At 33.8% G+C, this 16,219-nt stretch overlaps 1 protein-coding gene across 3 annotated transcripts in view; it reads right to left on the reverse strand.

Moving 5' to 3' along the window:
* Positions 1 to 1,760: 1,760 nt before the first annotated feature.
* LOC132558631 (DCC-interacting protein 13-alpha-like) overlaps positions 1,761 to 16,219 on the reverse strand; it is a 43,134-nt gene continuing 28,675 nt past the window's right edge. For 2 of the 3 annotated variants that reach the window (XM_060223229.1, XM_060223228.1), the window contains 4 exons: positions 15,699 to 15,785; positions 15,180 to 15,273; positions 14,737 to 14,787; positions 1,761 to 8,355 (listed from right to left, as the gene is read on the reverse strand). In XM_060223229.1, the coding sequence (XP_060079212.1) occupies positions 8,089 to 8,355; positions 14,737 to 14,787; positions 15,180 to 15,273; positions 15,699 to 15,785 (499 nt within the window). In that variant the 3' untranslated portion in view covers positions 1,761 to 8,088. Of the gene's footprint in view, positions 8,356 to 13,209; positions 13,226 to 14,736; positions 14,788 to 15,179; positions 15,274 to 15,698; positions 15,786 to 16,219 lie in introns of all 3 variants that reach the window. The other variant, XM_060223230.1, reaches the window with a different exon arrangement.

Genomic DNA, 16,219 nt, shown 5'->3' on the forward strand with positions numbered 1-16,219 from the left:
CAAATTTGTACAAACGTACACTGGTCCAGGGATAGTTTGATTGTAGCAAAGTCACAGGGCTTGATGGTATAAGTTTAAAGTATCTAAAACGACAGCTAATGTTGGTGCAGAGTCTGTAACCGCTCTATTGAATATGCGTATAAACCAAAATGGATTTCCTGACGATTTCAAGCATGCTAAAGTAAATCCTGTGTTAAAAAAAGTGAGAAAATGACTGTTAGTAACTCCAGACCCAAATCTGTCTTGTCTGTCTCATCTAAAATCATAGAAAATATGTTCATTAATCTCTTTTATAATTTTTTGACCTAGCACAATTTACTCATTGAAAATCAGTCTGGTTTTAGAAGTATGCCTTCCTGTTACTGTGTTAACAGCAGTAACTTAACAGATGGTATGAAGAGATGGATTAAAAAAAAATGAACTTCTGTACTGTACATTGATTTTAGAAAGGCTTTAGACCTTGTTGACCACAATAATATACTGCACAAAATGAAAATACATGGTTGTTCAAACAATGCAGTGAGATTGATAACAAAGTGTCTCTTTTAAAAATCATTTCAACGAAATGTGAAATAACAAATGGTGTGCCACAAGGCTCAATAATTGGACCTTTCATGTTTATACAGTATGTTAATGACATGTCTCTCCATTCTAAGCAGTTTGAATTGCACTTTTATGCAGAAATCTGCTAAATGTATGGATGTTATTGAATCTGTCTGCAGTCTTTGTAAATGTTCGGAAATAGTGTAAAAGTAACAAAATGGTTATTACCACGGAGAAAACAAACAAATATTGAATGTAATCAGTCTGACAAACTGAGATTTTCCTCAGCTAATATCTCCTTGAAAATATCTTGTATGAAAATTCCTCAAGGAATTTCAGGACATCCTAGCCGATGACTTCCTCCTGTTCCTTGAGAAAATTTTATACAAGCTGTTTTTAAGGAGATATCAGCTGAGGAAAATCACGACTTGAGGAAATATTAAGTTCAGATGTTTTATACAAGTGGGGCCAGGTCATCTACTGGAGGGAAATATGTCATCCCTAAACATAAAACAGAAAAGTTTAGAAATCCATTTTTATTTAATGGACCAACACCTTGGAATGGTTTACCAGACAATGTTAGACAGTGCCAAAACCCCAATAGTTTTAAATTTGAATGAAAAAAAAATTGATGTCTAACTTTTAAACATAAAATTCCATTGTATTTTATGTCACTCTAAATCGTTACTGTGTGTGTTGCATTCATAACGCATCTTTTATTATAACTTATTTTATAAAAACGTTTTCTTAAATGTATCTTACTGTGATATTTATATTTGTCTGTGATGTTCCAATCTTACTGGTTGTAAATATTGTACTTTTCTGATGTTTACTACTTGTAAGAAGAGTATTGTAAACTCAGTGTCATCACACCTAAATATAGCCTTTTATTATTATAATTACCACTGTGCTGTTGAATTACTATCATACAAACAGAGAGAAGACAGGTTTGGGATGGTAAACTTTATTTCATGATAGTGTGCTGTAACACAAAAATACATGAACAGATGTAAGCAGCATGTGTCCTTTCTCTACCCTGTCTGTACCTATCTTACCTGTCTGTAGATATTTAACATGTGTAAACCTCTCTCATCTGTCTGTACCTCTCTCACCTGTCTGTATATCATTGACATGGGTATACCTCTCTCACCTGTCTATACCTATCTCACCTGTCTGTATCATTAACCTGTGTATACCTCTCACACCTGTCTATACCTGTCTCTATCTCTTTCACCTGTCTGTACCTCTCTCACCTGTCTGTTCCCCATACACCTGTGTGTACCTCTCTTACCTGTCTGTACCTCTCTCACCTGTCTGTACCTCTCTCACCTGTCTGTACCTACCTAGCCTGTCTGTATCTCTCTCACCTGTGTGTACCTCTCTCCTGTGTGTACCTATCTCACCTGTCTGTATCTCTCTCACCTGTGTGTACCTCTCACCTGTCTGTACCTCTCTCACCTGTCTGTGTCTCTCTCACCTGTTTGTACCTACCTCTCCTGTATGTACCTATCTCACCTGTCTATACCTCTCTCACCTGTCTGTGTCTCTCTCACCTGTCTCTACCTATCTCACCTGTCTGTTCCTCTCTCATGTCTCACCTGTCTGTACCTATCTCATCTGTCTGTTATCTCTCTCACCTGTCTGTACCTCTCTCACCTGTCTGTATCTCTCTCACCTGTCTGTACCTATCTCACCTGTCTGTTCCTCTCTCACCATTTCCACCTGTCTGTGTCTCTCTCACCTGTCTGTACCTACCTCTCTTGTATGTACCTATCTCACCCATCTCTACTTTTCTTCTTCTCTCTTTTACTATAATAGTACCTTACTATTCTGTATATAAATTTAAATGGGAATTAAGCATGTACAGCGCTATATACCACATTCCACACTCATACTTGTTACACAATTTATCCTTCTACCACCATCTAACCAGTCAATGAGATATGGAGTAATCAGACGAATATTTCGCACCAGAATGAAAAATAAATATATACATATCACAGTTCTAAATCATATCAGGACAGAGTATCTGTCCAAAGTTATTTCTCAATTATTTTCATTAACAAAAACTTATTTGAATCAATTATTGAGTTTCCTAAATACAAAATGTATTTTTTTGCCTTTGGTACGTTATAAACTGAACATTTCACTGTCTGATTTTTTTTAAACCATAAAAGGATGAAAATATGTTTTAGAAATACTGCATGTATATCTAATAGTTCTCACCTACTTTTTGAACATTATCAACCTAAATAAACATTAAACTCTAAATAGAACACCTAGTATATGTATTTACCTCTTTTCATTATCAATAAAACAAAATCCTACAAAGCATGGTCTATGCATGCACCAAACAAAACACAATAATATATTTCCACAGCAGCAAAGTGAAGAAGTTCACAAAATAAATGCATTTCTTAAGCCTTTGCGAACATTTAATTTTTTTTTTGCAAAAAATCTTCCAAACAACAATGCATTTCTTAAGCCTTTACAAACATTTAATTTTTTTTTGCAAAAAATCTTCCAAACAACTAAGTGAAATTAAGGGGAAGTAACTCTGGGAATTCAGAATGCTTAGTCACCACTACTATTGACAGCTATATCACTTGTCATTACTGTAGCTCCACACCTGACTGTACTTTAAAAGTTAGTACTTAAGCTGCCAAGTACAACAACTGATGTATTTCTACTGGTATTGCTTTATACACAGTAATATACTCTAACAAGGCTTGCTAACAGTACATGAACCATACTAGTAATCACTAAGTCGTTATAACCAACAACCTATCATTTCAGTAAGCACACAACCTGTTGTTTCTATGTAGCACTATCCAAAAATAAACAACAATAACAAACAAAATCTGCCATATCTCCATGAATTGTGGATGAAAAATATTACAAAGCTTTATTTTTGATTTCAGGCCATGCTTCAGTCTAAGTTACAGAAGGTAGAGCTAATTCTCCACAGGGTGTGTTTGCTATTACCTGTTCAAGTGTCTTGTTATGTTCTAGTGCATTTCTGTCTGATAATAAGCCCATGCTAAGTAGTTATCATGACTTGGAACTCTTCACATGGAGGTAATTCTAGATGTATCATTTGTGAAACTTTGTAAACAAGCATACATGGTGAATAATATCAAACTAAGCTAATTATTGTTGCTGCTCAAGAACCTCAACAATATCAAATCTGCTTCGTTTGTATCTGAATTTGGCTGGAAACGATTCTATAATGTCAACCTATGCCAATGACCTCTCAATGAAAAAGAACTAAGCATAACAAGGATCAAGCATTTATATCTGATAAATTTTGAATTGTTATTTCAAAAGGCCATCTTATTGTATTGAGGTACTCTTCACTAATAAGAATTTCCGCTTTTAGACACATGTGCTATTGCCACATATGTTATTTGCTTCTGAAAGTTTCCTGCATTTTGACAAAAAATCTCTTTATCTCTGGCACACAAAATTAAAACAAGGGACATAACTCATCCACAATCCATGTTCCTTGCTGTTCAGAAGAAATACCAAAAAGTTGGTTTTTTTCCAATATGCACATATTAAACATTTTTTCTGGGACACTAATAATTTAATATTGAAGGAAAAGATATGGAATCTATCAGGCTGCTAAATTTGACCACATTCAGATAGAAATAAAAAGAGAAGTAAGACTTGGTCACATATCATCGTTCATATCTTACAGGCGGTGACTCTGCAATGTTTTGTTGTAGTTTGTACTTATAACAGCAATGAAACACAAGAAAAAAATTCTTATAACAGACTTGATAAATGCTTACACACTTCTGTAACATCCTTACTTTTGGTGAAAAAAATTACAGCAATATTTTAACACAAGTATTTACAAATGTAACTTGGCAACAACAAAAAGTGGCAAACGCATCTATAAAAGCAGTACAAAAAACTCATGTTTTCATAAAATTGTAAATGCTATGAAATAGCCCAGAAAGAGTGTGATCACCTGTTGAGCCTATTTTATATAAGTAATACACACACTGATGAGACTGCATTTGAAGCACACCTGTTAAGTGAGAAACGCCCGATGAGTTTATGGTTTGTTAACACGCTGAATGACATCCCCTGATCCATCACACACCAAACTAATTACTATCGTACCACAAATATATATCTATATATGGCAAATATATACTTAAAATCACACCGCTACCTCACATAAAAAAACATAGCTTAGTAATAAGTAACAGTATTACTGAAGCAATACTTTACCAAGTAAGTTATCAAGCAATGGTTGTTTACATTAATGCAATTCAGCAGGGACTTTTACACAATATAGCAAAACAATGTACATCCATCTTAAACCAAATATACAATTATTCACAAAATTAAATCTGAATTATTCAAAATCAATTGATATTCAATGGCTTAGCGTATGTCTGACACTAGTAAGTGGTTAGAGGTTTAGCAGGGTAGGTGTAACACTACAACTTATTTAATCAAGTGTATATGCACCTGTATGACTAGTTATAAGTCTTATGGGTTCTGTAGAAAGGGACGCTGACTTGCTGACAGAAATACACACACTAATTAGAGAGATCCAGACGTCCACTTACATGGTCAACGTTTGACTGTTGACTTTACCGAGTCTTATACACTTGCACACAGATGGTACAAAAGTGAGGTTAAACTCTACATTCCACATAATTTTAAAACTAAATATAAAAAAAAAACTTTAATTACATTAACTTTGCACTAAAATCTTTAAAAAAAAAAGAGAGAAATTGTATGAATGATTGAATTGTTCAACATTTTTTTGGTGTTTTAAAGAATATGAAAAAGTTATGTGCACTAAAGTTAAGAAAATTTTAATAAGTTAAAATCCTTCACCTGGAAAATAACAGGAAAATAATTCATTGTATCAAAAATATGGCCAGAGTGCACCAAAGTGCACCAGAGTGCAAAGATGATATGTGCCTTCAGTGTTTTTATTTTAAACCAACATCCTGAGAGACTATAAGACCTATACTATCAAGGGCAGACAACTCTAGCATCACTTGCATAGGTCAATTGCATAACACTGTCTAAAGGAAATAAAATTGTAATGACCACCATCATATATTTGTATGTTTTTGTACAGTGTGAACCTGTTCAGTATTATTTTTTATTCTAAAAATTCAATTTGAAAAAACTTCTAAACTTTTAAATATAAAAGCTCTCATATAAATTTCCATCTAGATATCATTGAGGATTTTCCTGTTTATAATGGTAAGCCATACAAAGAAACTGGCAGTACAATGAACTGCCAGCATGACATTTTACGCCTGAATAAACTGTTCTTTAAAGCAAAAATTGTGATATGAAGATTTCAAAGTGACCAGCTTCAATCCGTCCATATAATTCTTTAATATCTCGTTAATCATTAATAATTTCAGGTCACACAACACGACCAATAAACTTTATACTTATATTGTTGTATTTCTGTATATCAGAGATAATTCTGATGTATCACATGTTATGATAAAGCTCTAATATATAAAACTTTATAGTGGTTTTGTATTTAGAGGGTTATCCGGGTTATATTTTTGGTATCAGGTTAGGTATGTAAAATATATATGCCTAGTTTTATTCAATTTTCAAGCAATAACAGAATACAGTTTACAATTTCATGGTGAGTCAAACAGATGCGATTGAATAACTTTCTCCTCAATGTAACTATATATATAAAAGCTAGTGCTACAAGTAACCAGATATGCCCGCTGTGAGTATCTTTTTATTTTACAGATCTGAATCTTCAGATGGGTGAAATAACGTACATTATGTTGTTCTACACACTGGGTTACACATGAAGCAAAGAGAATGTTCGTATACCTGATAAATTTCATGGAAGGAAAAATTGTTGAAACATAGATGTTGATATATGAGCAAGAATTGAAAATAAACACCTTACAGAATAATAAACCATTGATGCTTTGTACAGCCTGACATTTATAATGGTACATAGGATAGTACTAGTTCTAGCAGGAGAAAAGTAGGTTCATATAACAAGATAAAAGTTCTATGTTTTGTTAGATTTACTCATGAGAAAAGAAGAAATAATTTCAAAATTTTAAAATATACTATAGGAAAGTTAAGTTTTATAAAACAACACCACGAGGAATCCTTTACCATTCAATCTTCCCTACCCGGTAAACTATGCCTCAGTTAAGGTAAATCTTCACGAAGGCTTTGGTGCAGATGGGGATAACCATGTGATTAGTGAAGTTACATGTTTGTAGGTACAATGATTTAATTTATCACCGTGTACTACATGAATATAACAAGACATCAAAGGAGTTGTAAAAATATTCTTATCATTTTCATATTATTTCAAAGTAACTATCCGACATCATTTGTCAAAAAACCTTTTGATGAAAGAGAGAGTGATGATTGTAATGTTATACATCACAAAGAGACAACATAAAACCAACAGCTGGGAAGGGTCAAGGTCACAAACCTCAGTATTATTATACACTTTCAATCAAATCAGCATAAATTTCACATCACATAATAACATAATGCTGTACTGTTGACTCTTCATAGAAAGCAGAGCTCTACTGAAATATAACATGAATATATATATATCTGAAAGGTGACTGTCAAGGTCAAGGTCAAACACATCCATCAATGACCTCAGTGCCACATTAAACCTTGCAGCTATTCAAAGCAGAACATGCTGTGAGATAATCTAATACTTACACATTGTAGTTACAAAACACTTACATAAGATTCACATACAGTTAACATTGAAAATGAATTCAAGGTCAAGGTCACATTCAAATATACAATAACTCAATGACTCAAATTCTTTGAAGGTCACCAGTAAGCAAAATGGTCAACTTGTGGAAAATGTTACAAGGTGAATAGGCTTGCTGAATTGAATGGCTTCCAAAGCTTTTTTTTTTTTTGCGGAACCTATGAAAAAAAATTCAGCTCCCTCTTAAAGGTTGTAATACACTCAAAATGGTAATTTCAAACTTCAATCTGTAACATTACAGCAACAATATTGGCTTCCATAACAATGTGCTCTTATTTTAGAAAGCATCAAACCTACAGCCTAGCAGTTTACAGAACAAGTGCCAACTACACCCATAAACAAGAAGCTCTGAAAGTGAAACTTAAAGGAATTTGCTGAAAACAGTATCTAGGGCCAATAAATAACAAATAATATTGCTTCTATGAATTGGAAGTCCAAAGGCAAGAAAAACAAAAAGTAAAATAAATACTAGGAATGTCTAGATATGTCCTTGAGAGAACGTCAATACTAAAGCAGACTGGTATCCTCTGTCACCCCAGCTGTCTAACTAGACGAGTACTTCATTATTGTACTGGAGGGGAAAAAATATGTCTAAAATCAGCCAAAAATACACAGACAAAAGTAGGACTAATTAAATTAGCACAAAAAAGGTCACAAAATTTATAAAGTTAATAGCAAAAAATATGGCATTAAAATATCTAATTAAATTAGCACAACACAGTTGATCACAAGTTTACAATCAATACTGATAGTCCAATCTGGAGTAGTGTGTTGGTACTTCATGCCTCTGACTCGCTGTCTATCTCCTCTGGTGGGGCACTACTCACACTAAGCTTTGCCATGCTCTCCTCCATGTCCTGTGGCTCTGCGTAGAGATCTGATTCATCTGTTGTGGTAAGAACTAGATATTTTCCATCAGAAGAGAGAGGCAGGGCACTTAGTCCCTCCTCTCCCTCTGGGGCGTCCTCTATCTGTCCTATGTTAGCTAGTAGTAGGGCACTCTCCTTCTTCTTAACTTGCTGCTGTTTCGTCTGCTTTTTCCTTTCCTAAATAACACAATAAATATCTTTTTTCAAGTTTCAAATTTAAAGTCATTAACTATATTTGAAGATACTAGTAATTTATCTCTATGACTAGCCAAAATTTTGAAAAAATATTTGTGATCAGAAGTATATTTAATTACCTCCGTCTTTGATTTTCAACAGGAATTTAATATGAAATCTGTAATTCTGACATAAAGTGCTTCAAATGCAAAACACACAAATGCAAGTCTATGAAGGGTAGAACATGCTTAAAGTAGGAACATGAATGGTAAAGATTACTAAGACATGCATATCTACTAAAGGATATGAAAACCAACTATTTGGACATTCTAATCAATGTTAATTAAATTGTTAATACTAGGCCATGGTATATTGCATGAGACTCTACAACACTAGACCAATAGGAGTCTGTCCTGAGACTCCACAACACTAGACCAACAGGAGTCTGTCCTGAGACTATATAACACAGGACCATTAGGAGTCTTCCCTGAGACTATATAACACAGGACCATTAGGAGTCTGTCCTGAGACTCTACAACACTAGACCAATAGGAGTCTGTCCTGAGACTCCACAACACTAGACCAATAGGAGTCTGTCCTGAGACTCCACAACACTAGACCAATAGGAGTCTGTCCTGAGAATCTACAACACTAGACCAATAGGAGTCTGTCCTGAGACTCTACAACACTAGACCAATAGGAGTCTGTCCTGAGACTCTACAACACTGGACCATTAGGAGTCTGTCCTGAGACTAGATAACACTGGACCATTAGGAGTCTGTCCTGAGACTATATAACACTGGACCACTAGGAGTCTGTCCTGAGACTATATAACACTGGACCATTAGGAGTCTGTCCTGAGACTCTATAACACTGGACCATTAGGAGTCTGTCCTGAGACTCTATAACACAGGGCCATACAGAGTCTGTCCTGAGACTATATAACACAGGGCCATACAGAGTCTGTCCTGAGACTATATAACACTGGACCACTAGGAGTCTGTCCTGAGACTCTATAACACTGGACCATTAGGAGTCTGTCCTGAGACTAGATAACACTGGACCACTAGGAGTCTGTCAACACAGGGCCATACAGGAGTCTGTGCTGAGACTCTATAACACAAGACCACTAGGAGTCTGTCCGGAGACTCTATAACAAAGGGCCATACAGTCTGTCCTGAGACTCTATAACACAAGACCACTAGGAGTCTGTCCTGAGACTCTATAACACAAGACCACTAGGAGTCTGTCCTGAGACTCTATAACACAGGGCCATACAGAGTCTCTCCTGAGACTCTATAACATGGACCATACAGAGTCTGTCCTGAGACTCTGGAGCTTTGTTTAAGATGATCATGATATTTCCAACAATGCTTCTTACCAAGTTTTCGCAAAATTCAATAATTCCTAAAGTAGGATTAAGATTTTAAAGAATTCACTGCATTTCCCCTATTTGGCTCTGCCCCTCCGGCCTTAAGGATATGAAGGCCTTTCCTTCCATGAAGAGTATTTGATTTTACCCTATCTGGGATTTGAGAATGAAGATTTTTCAAGTTTCAAACAATCTGATCCATTTTGGCTCTGCCCTTTAGGCATCTGGGGGTATATAATTTACAATTTTCGTACGTCTTTGTAAAATTTCATTGAAATCAGTTCAGGAGTTTTCCAAAAGAAGTAAAATATGTTAGAAGTTTACAATGCAAAACACCAGACAAAAGAGGACCGAGGTCACCCTGAGATTTTGTCGCAAGTGACCTAAACAGTTGACGGTCGGATGGACAGATGCTGTGGTATGCCATAAAACCTCAGCTGTAGGAAAGGTGTCCAGACCTTATTATGTCTAAACTGTACTTTAAAACCTCAGTGGTAGGAAAGTGTCAGGATTCTAACAGGGAATCAGATCAGGATCCTCATTAACATATTTAATAGAAAAGAACTTTTAAATGAAAATAAACACTTGGCATAACCAAGCCACAAAATGTACACCTGTAAAAAAATTAATTATCTTATGACTGTCACCAACCCTCAACTCTGAATATACCCTATATACAACCCTTTATATACATTCAAATCTGAATATACCAATTACATACAACCCTGTATATACAGGATCTTAGTGAGTTTCCATTTCACATGTGATTTTAAGAATATTTAATTTCAGTGAGCCTTTAGTTGGCTAAAATTAACATGAGATCCCAGAGGGATCTTGGTGCCCACCATTGTTTGTTTTTCATTTGTTCTATAGAAGTTAAATCTTTTCCCTTCTTTCTTCTGTTATGCTTTTCATAAAAAGAAATTCAAAAATTCCTCTTTAGAAAGAGCAATAATTATGTTTAACAGCCAAATTCAAAGTGATTGAAAAGTCAGCTTTTTATTAATAAGGACCAAAGGGAACCTATACGTGAAGTTTGTGTAAAATCTATATAGTTCTTCTTAAGAAATAGCAATAATAATGTTTCATATAAAAAATCTACTGCTGTTTGTTAGCCAATTTGTGTTTCTGATCAGTCTTAAAACTGAACAGGCACAATTTGGGACCAAGGAAAACGTAAGAAAGTTCTATCCAGAACTTCTCAATAAATAGTGGTAACATGAATTGTTTGTGGACGAACAACATTGGGTGATTTAAACAGCCCACCATCAGTAAATCACATGTCAAATGGAAATGTATTTAAGATCCTTTTTTATCACATGATCAATTATTCAGGTAAATATTGTAGAAAATTAACATTTCTGTATCAAACCAATTAAGAGTAATGCTGGTCCCATAACAACTGTTTCTTTCGTTATGTCACAGTGCAATCTGTGAGTGTGTGACATCATATCAAATTCTAAATCTAAAATGTTACATAGGTATATTTACTGAATAACATGACAATCATGTGATATATAATTGTACCTTACCTCTGACCATGAAACTTCAATAGTTATCATTGAGAAATGCTTCAACATAAGTATATCACTACTAATGTTAAATAAATATCTTGGAAACATTTCTTATAATTTCCTACATTATATTCACCAATTTTGCGATTCAAAGATAAATAAATGTATTAAATATGTAATTCTGAATGAATATGGAATGTTTGACAATTTTTGAAGGGGAGATAACTGCAATGTTCAGGTAATAATAAATTATTGGACCATGTTAAATATTTCAAGGGAAGATTACTCTAATGCACAGGTAATTCTCAATAAATTTGTGACATCTGATCAAGAGATAACTGCAATGTTCAGGTTTTAACAAATTATTTGACCATGTTAAATATATCAAGGGTAGATTACTCTAATGCATAGGTAATTGTTAATAAATCTGTGACATCTGATAAAGGGGAGATAACTGCACTGTTCAGGTTATAACAATTTATTGGACTATGTTAAATATATCAAGGTAGATTACTCTAATGCTTAAGTAATACTAAATAAATGTGTGAAGCATACACTTAAAAGGTCAGAGAGTTTGTGTATTGTAATATCAACTGATTTAGAATTTTCAAATATGAATGATGTACACTTTTCTCTCTAAATCTACTATAAGTCTGGACCCTCAGTCAGCATCCCTAAACAGTTTGAATTATACACATATACAGTCAAACTTCGATGTTTCGAGGTTCAAGGGACAACAAAAAAGACTTTGAATCATTTGTGGTGGTATTACATGTATCAAATCAACAATGCATGCTTATATTTGTTTACATTTGTGCCTTCATGTCACATAGTATATGTATTTTATGGATAAATTTTTAAATGAAAAGACGAGCAGCATTAAAGTGGTCTTCAAGTGTTATAGTAATTATTTCAAGACTGATTCATAAATGTTATAGGCACTAATGAATTTGAAAGAAATCAAATTAATATCATGATGTATTCTGTCCAGAAACAATAGCACTAACATCACACATCTTTGGTCTTAGAAATTACAGAAGTGTTTACCAATGTTCTGATGACAGCTAATCTGAATCAATCGAAGAACACAAGATTGACAGATAAATCACTGTGTTTCTCATGCTTTTATGCTTAAAACTGAAAAGCAATGCTTTGGAAATTAGTGAACCCATCATACATGTAATAGGATTTCATCTGATTGTTTTCAAAATTCCGTAAATCAGACCAACCTAAATACCATTACTGCAATGGCAGCAGTGAACATTACACAACTAGCCATTATCTTTGATTAAATATCATGGCTTGTAAGTAAGCAATTTATTTCTTATCTGTGTCCAATCCTTAATTAACCTCGTAACACAGAGCCAAAGATAGCGGACTATCGTAATCCCATTGTCAGGTAGCATTTGTCATTGAAAGGTGTGAAATTTTTGCTGCTGGGTGGAAATACCTGTACTGTACAGGTAAATGTTCAAATCATGAGGTGTCAATGACTGCTGTTATATAACTTACAATCAATGAAAAAACTTTAATACATCAAAAAGTTTGATTAATAAAACTTTGATTCATAAAGGGGTAAGTTAGTAGTACTATATAGAAATAAAATTCAGGACCGGACAAAAACTTTTATACATCAAGAAGTTTGAGTCATCGAAGTTCGATTCATAGAAGTTTGCCTGTATATGTTATTTATTTACGTTTATATATACTGTCCACCAATGTGAGTGATGCAGCATATACGTGGTGTTACTAGTTGTATATATAGGAGTAGCAGAGAGAGTATTATAGCTATACTTTAGCTCGATATAGTAACAAGGAAGCAGTAACAAAGAAAACAAATAACAGGATTATAGTAACACAACAGCAGTGACAAGGATTACATAGTAACATAATGACAGTAACGTATGCATTAATAAATGGCAATAACATGGAAGATGCAGTAACCGAACGAGTATGAAATATTGAAGTTACCCGCACTTTTAGCAGCCTGGAAGGAATCGAGGAAGACAAATGATCAACAAATGGGGACAGCTTTCATGAAATATTTAGAGATTTTGTTATTTCTGGTATCAAAGGTAAAATTCCATTAAATATATGAGTTGTATGAATATTATCATACTCTATATACTAGTGACACAATGATGTCCAGGTTTTTACTTCATTTCTACTTGGTGTTTAAAGAGTGTAATTTCTGTTTACATCAGCATGTGTTAATGTGAAAATGATTTAAAGCAAATTAAAATCTTTATGATATTGACAAAATGATTACTCCCTACTAATGAATATATATATAAACACATAGATATCCAACACCAGAAAATGACTAGAAAACTGAATAATTATCCAATGCAAGAGATAATGACAGAATGCTGGGCTTAATAATTTTTATTGAGAATGATCGCTCAATACTAGAGAAAGTTTACACAGAATGATTGCTCAGTACTAGAAAAAGTTTACACAGTATGGTTGCTCAATATTACAGAAGGTCTACAGATATTGATTGCTCAATACTAGAGGAAGTCTACAGAGAATGAATTATTCTGACTGCTCAATACTAGAGGAAGTCTACACAGAATTATCATTATTAACAATCAAAGTCTTCCTTCTTGGATTGATGCTTAACACTAAAATTAAATACCACTAATGGAAGTCAGGATAAAAAGATTTCAAAACATTACAGGAATCTAAGATAGGAAAATTATCAAATACTTGAACACATCTAGTTAGTTTAACTGGCTTTTTTCCGACTAGAAAATGGATTCGGAACTGGATACAAAATTGTAAATATTCAGGTGAAATAACACAGAAGAAGTTCTACAATTCATATATGACAATCTAAATATAAACTGGGACCTCGCCAAGGTCAAGTAAGCACAGAGAAGTTGGACAATCTCTCTCTTCTCTCCCTATCTTTCTGTCTCTAAATTTGTCTACAATAGTAAAAAAATGTTTCAGAAAGTATTTGTTGATCTCAAAATACAATCTCAAGATTAATTAAAAATATGTTTACATATTTCTGTTTGATGTTTTTCCTTGAAGATCAATCAGGAATTATATTAAGATATAAAATGACAGAACGAGTACTATACAAATTCTAGCAGAACTATAAAGATTTACTACACTGAGCCACAATCTCCTTTATAATTGTATAAAACGTAGCTTTAGCTTAAACGTCATCTATCACTAAAAATGAAAATAAAACAATGTCCTGCAAAATCTGAGGGATAATAGATGAGTACTTTGACTTCCAATAGAATATTGTACAGCAATTATCCTGTTTAAATGTCTGAATACCCTACAGTGGAACATGTGAATTTGAAAACCAGTAATAAAACTAATATTTATTGTTAGAATTGATGAATAAAATCTAGGTCATGGATAAATCTGTTCTTTCACCGCAATAAGGATCATAAATAACTATATAAAACAGCACACAGAGACACTGTAGCTTTCACTCAGGCTGTGAATAGATAAACAGCAGGATAAAAGTAGGCTTACCATGATAGCTTGGAAGGCGAGCTTTGTGGCTGTACCAATTGCCTGGCATATCTATAAAGGATAAAATCAAAATGTTATTGTAGCATACCATGTATGTATCACTAGCTAACACATTCAGTATCTCTGTTTGGTATCTGTTGAAGAATTTCACAAATAAAAAAGTCTTATATAATATTATGAGTGTAAAAATGCCATGAAAATACATGTTTATAACTTGTTTGGGAGTTCAGCTGATGTTAAAAACAGATTTTTTTATCAGACATTGATAAATGATAATATGATTGTACATCCTACCTCAACGAGAGATAGTCAATCATATCGAAGTACTATATATGACGAAAATTTGTGAATTTAAAGTGAATTTAAATTAAGACCAACAAGAATGTGTATGAATCAATTGACCCCTGATATCTCTGATCACAGATCGGTCATATAGTTCTTACCTCTTCAGCTGATACATTACACTCGAAAACGTGACAGGCAAACGTTGAGATTGCAGCTCCTGGGGCCTTGGTCCTTGTTATAAACCCAAACAGTCTGTAATGATAAATGTCAAGTCACAACACCACAGATAAGGAAACATTCTTTCTTTTACTTTTCTAAATAGAAAAGTTTCTAAAAAAACTGAAGAAATTTTCACTTTTCACTCTCGATACTTTTGCTATATTTGCAACATCAGGATACAAGTGAATTTAGGCATATTTCTTCTGTGAAAACCTGTTTGTTTTTCTTAAAAGTGAATGAAGACTTTGGACAGGGATACTAGGTTGTTGGACTTAAACATTTGGCCGAGTGACAGATGATAACTTTCTTTAAATCAAGGCATTTCTTTACCTCGGGACAAAGTAAAAAAATTAGCCAGGCTTCTTGAGATTTCTAAAAAAAATGCATGATAACATTACACTTGAAGATTTAAGACTTAAGGCCTTGCCTGAAAACATTTGAGAAGAAGGCAAACTTACCTGTTATTTTCATGGTGAGCTGACCAGAAGGATATATCAGCCAAGCTGAATTGTGTTCTAACATTATTTGTTCCTGGATCTATCAACCTATATCAAATAAATATCAGAATATTGAAATTAATTATTTTATACAACAGTAGTTACTGTAGGGATTAACCTCAACATAAAAGGGTAGTATTCCCCAAGTGCTATCTCCCCCCCTTGAATGTAAACAAATTTGCCGTCAAGAAAATATACTCAAAATACGAAAAATAGGGGAAATTTTCCCCAAACAAAGCTAATTGATATATTTTTAATAGAAATATTTTAAAATCAATCTTATCTCAACATTGTCACATTTCATTCATGTAATCTTCATGTCATATATCTAAACTCTTACGAATTCTGACCAAAATGGCTGTCCCAAATTTCTCCTCTAAACAAACAGGCCAAAAAATTTCCCATTTCCCACAATGGGTTGTGTTCCCCAAATTCTACTTTAACCCATCAACTGTAGATAGTCGTTTGAAGCTGTCATTGCT

The sequence above is a fragment of the Ylistrum balloti genome, unplaced genomic scaffold (genome assembly GCF_031769215.1).
Source record: "Ylistrum balloti isolate Yb309-2 unplaced genomic scaffold, AGI_CSIRO_Ybal_v1 Utg370800, whole genome shotgun sequence".
Lineage (NCBI taxonomy): Eukaryota > Metazoa > Mollusca > Bivalvia > Pectinida > Pectinidae > Ylistrum > Ylistrum balloti.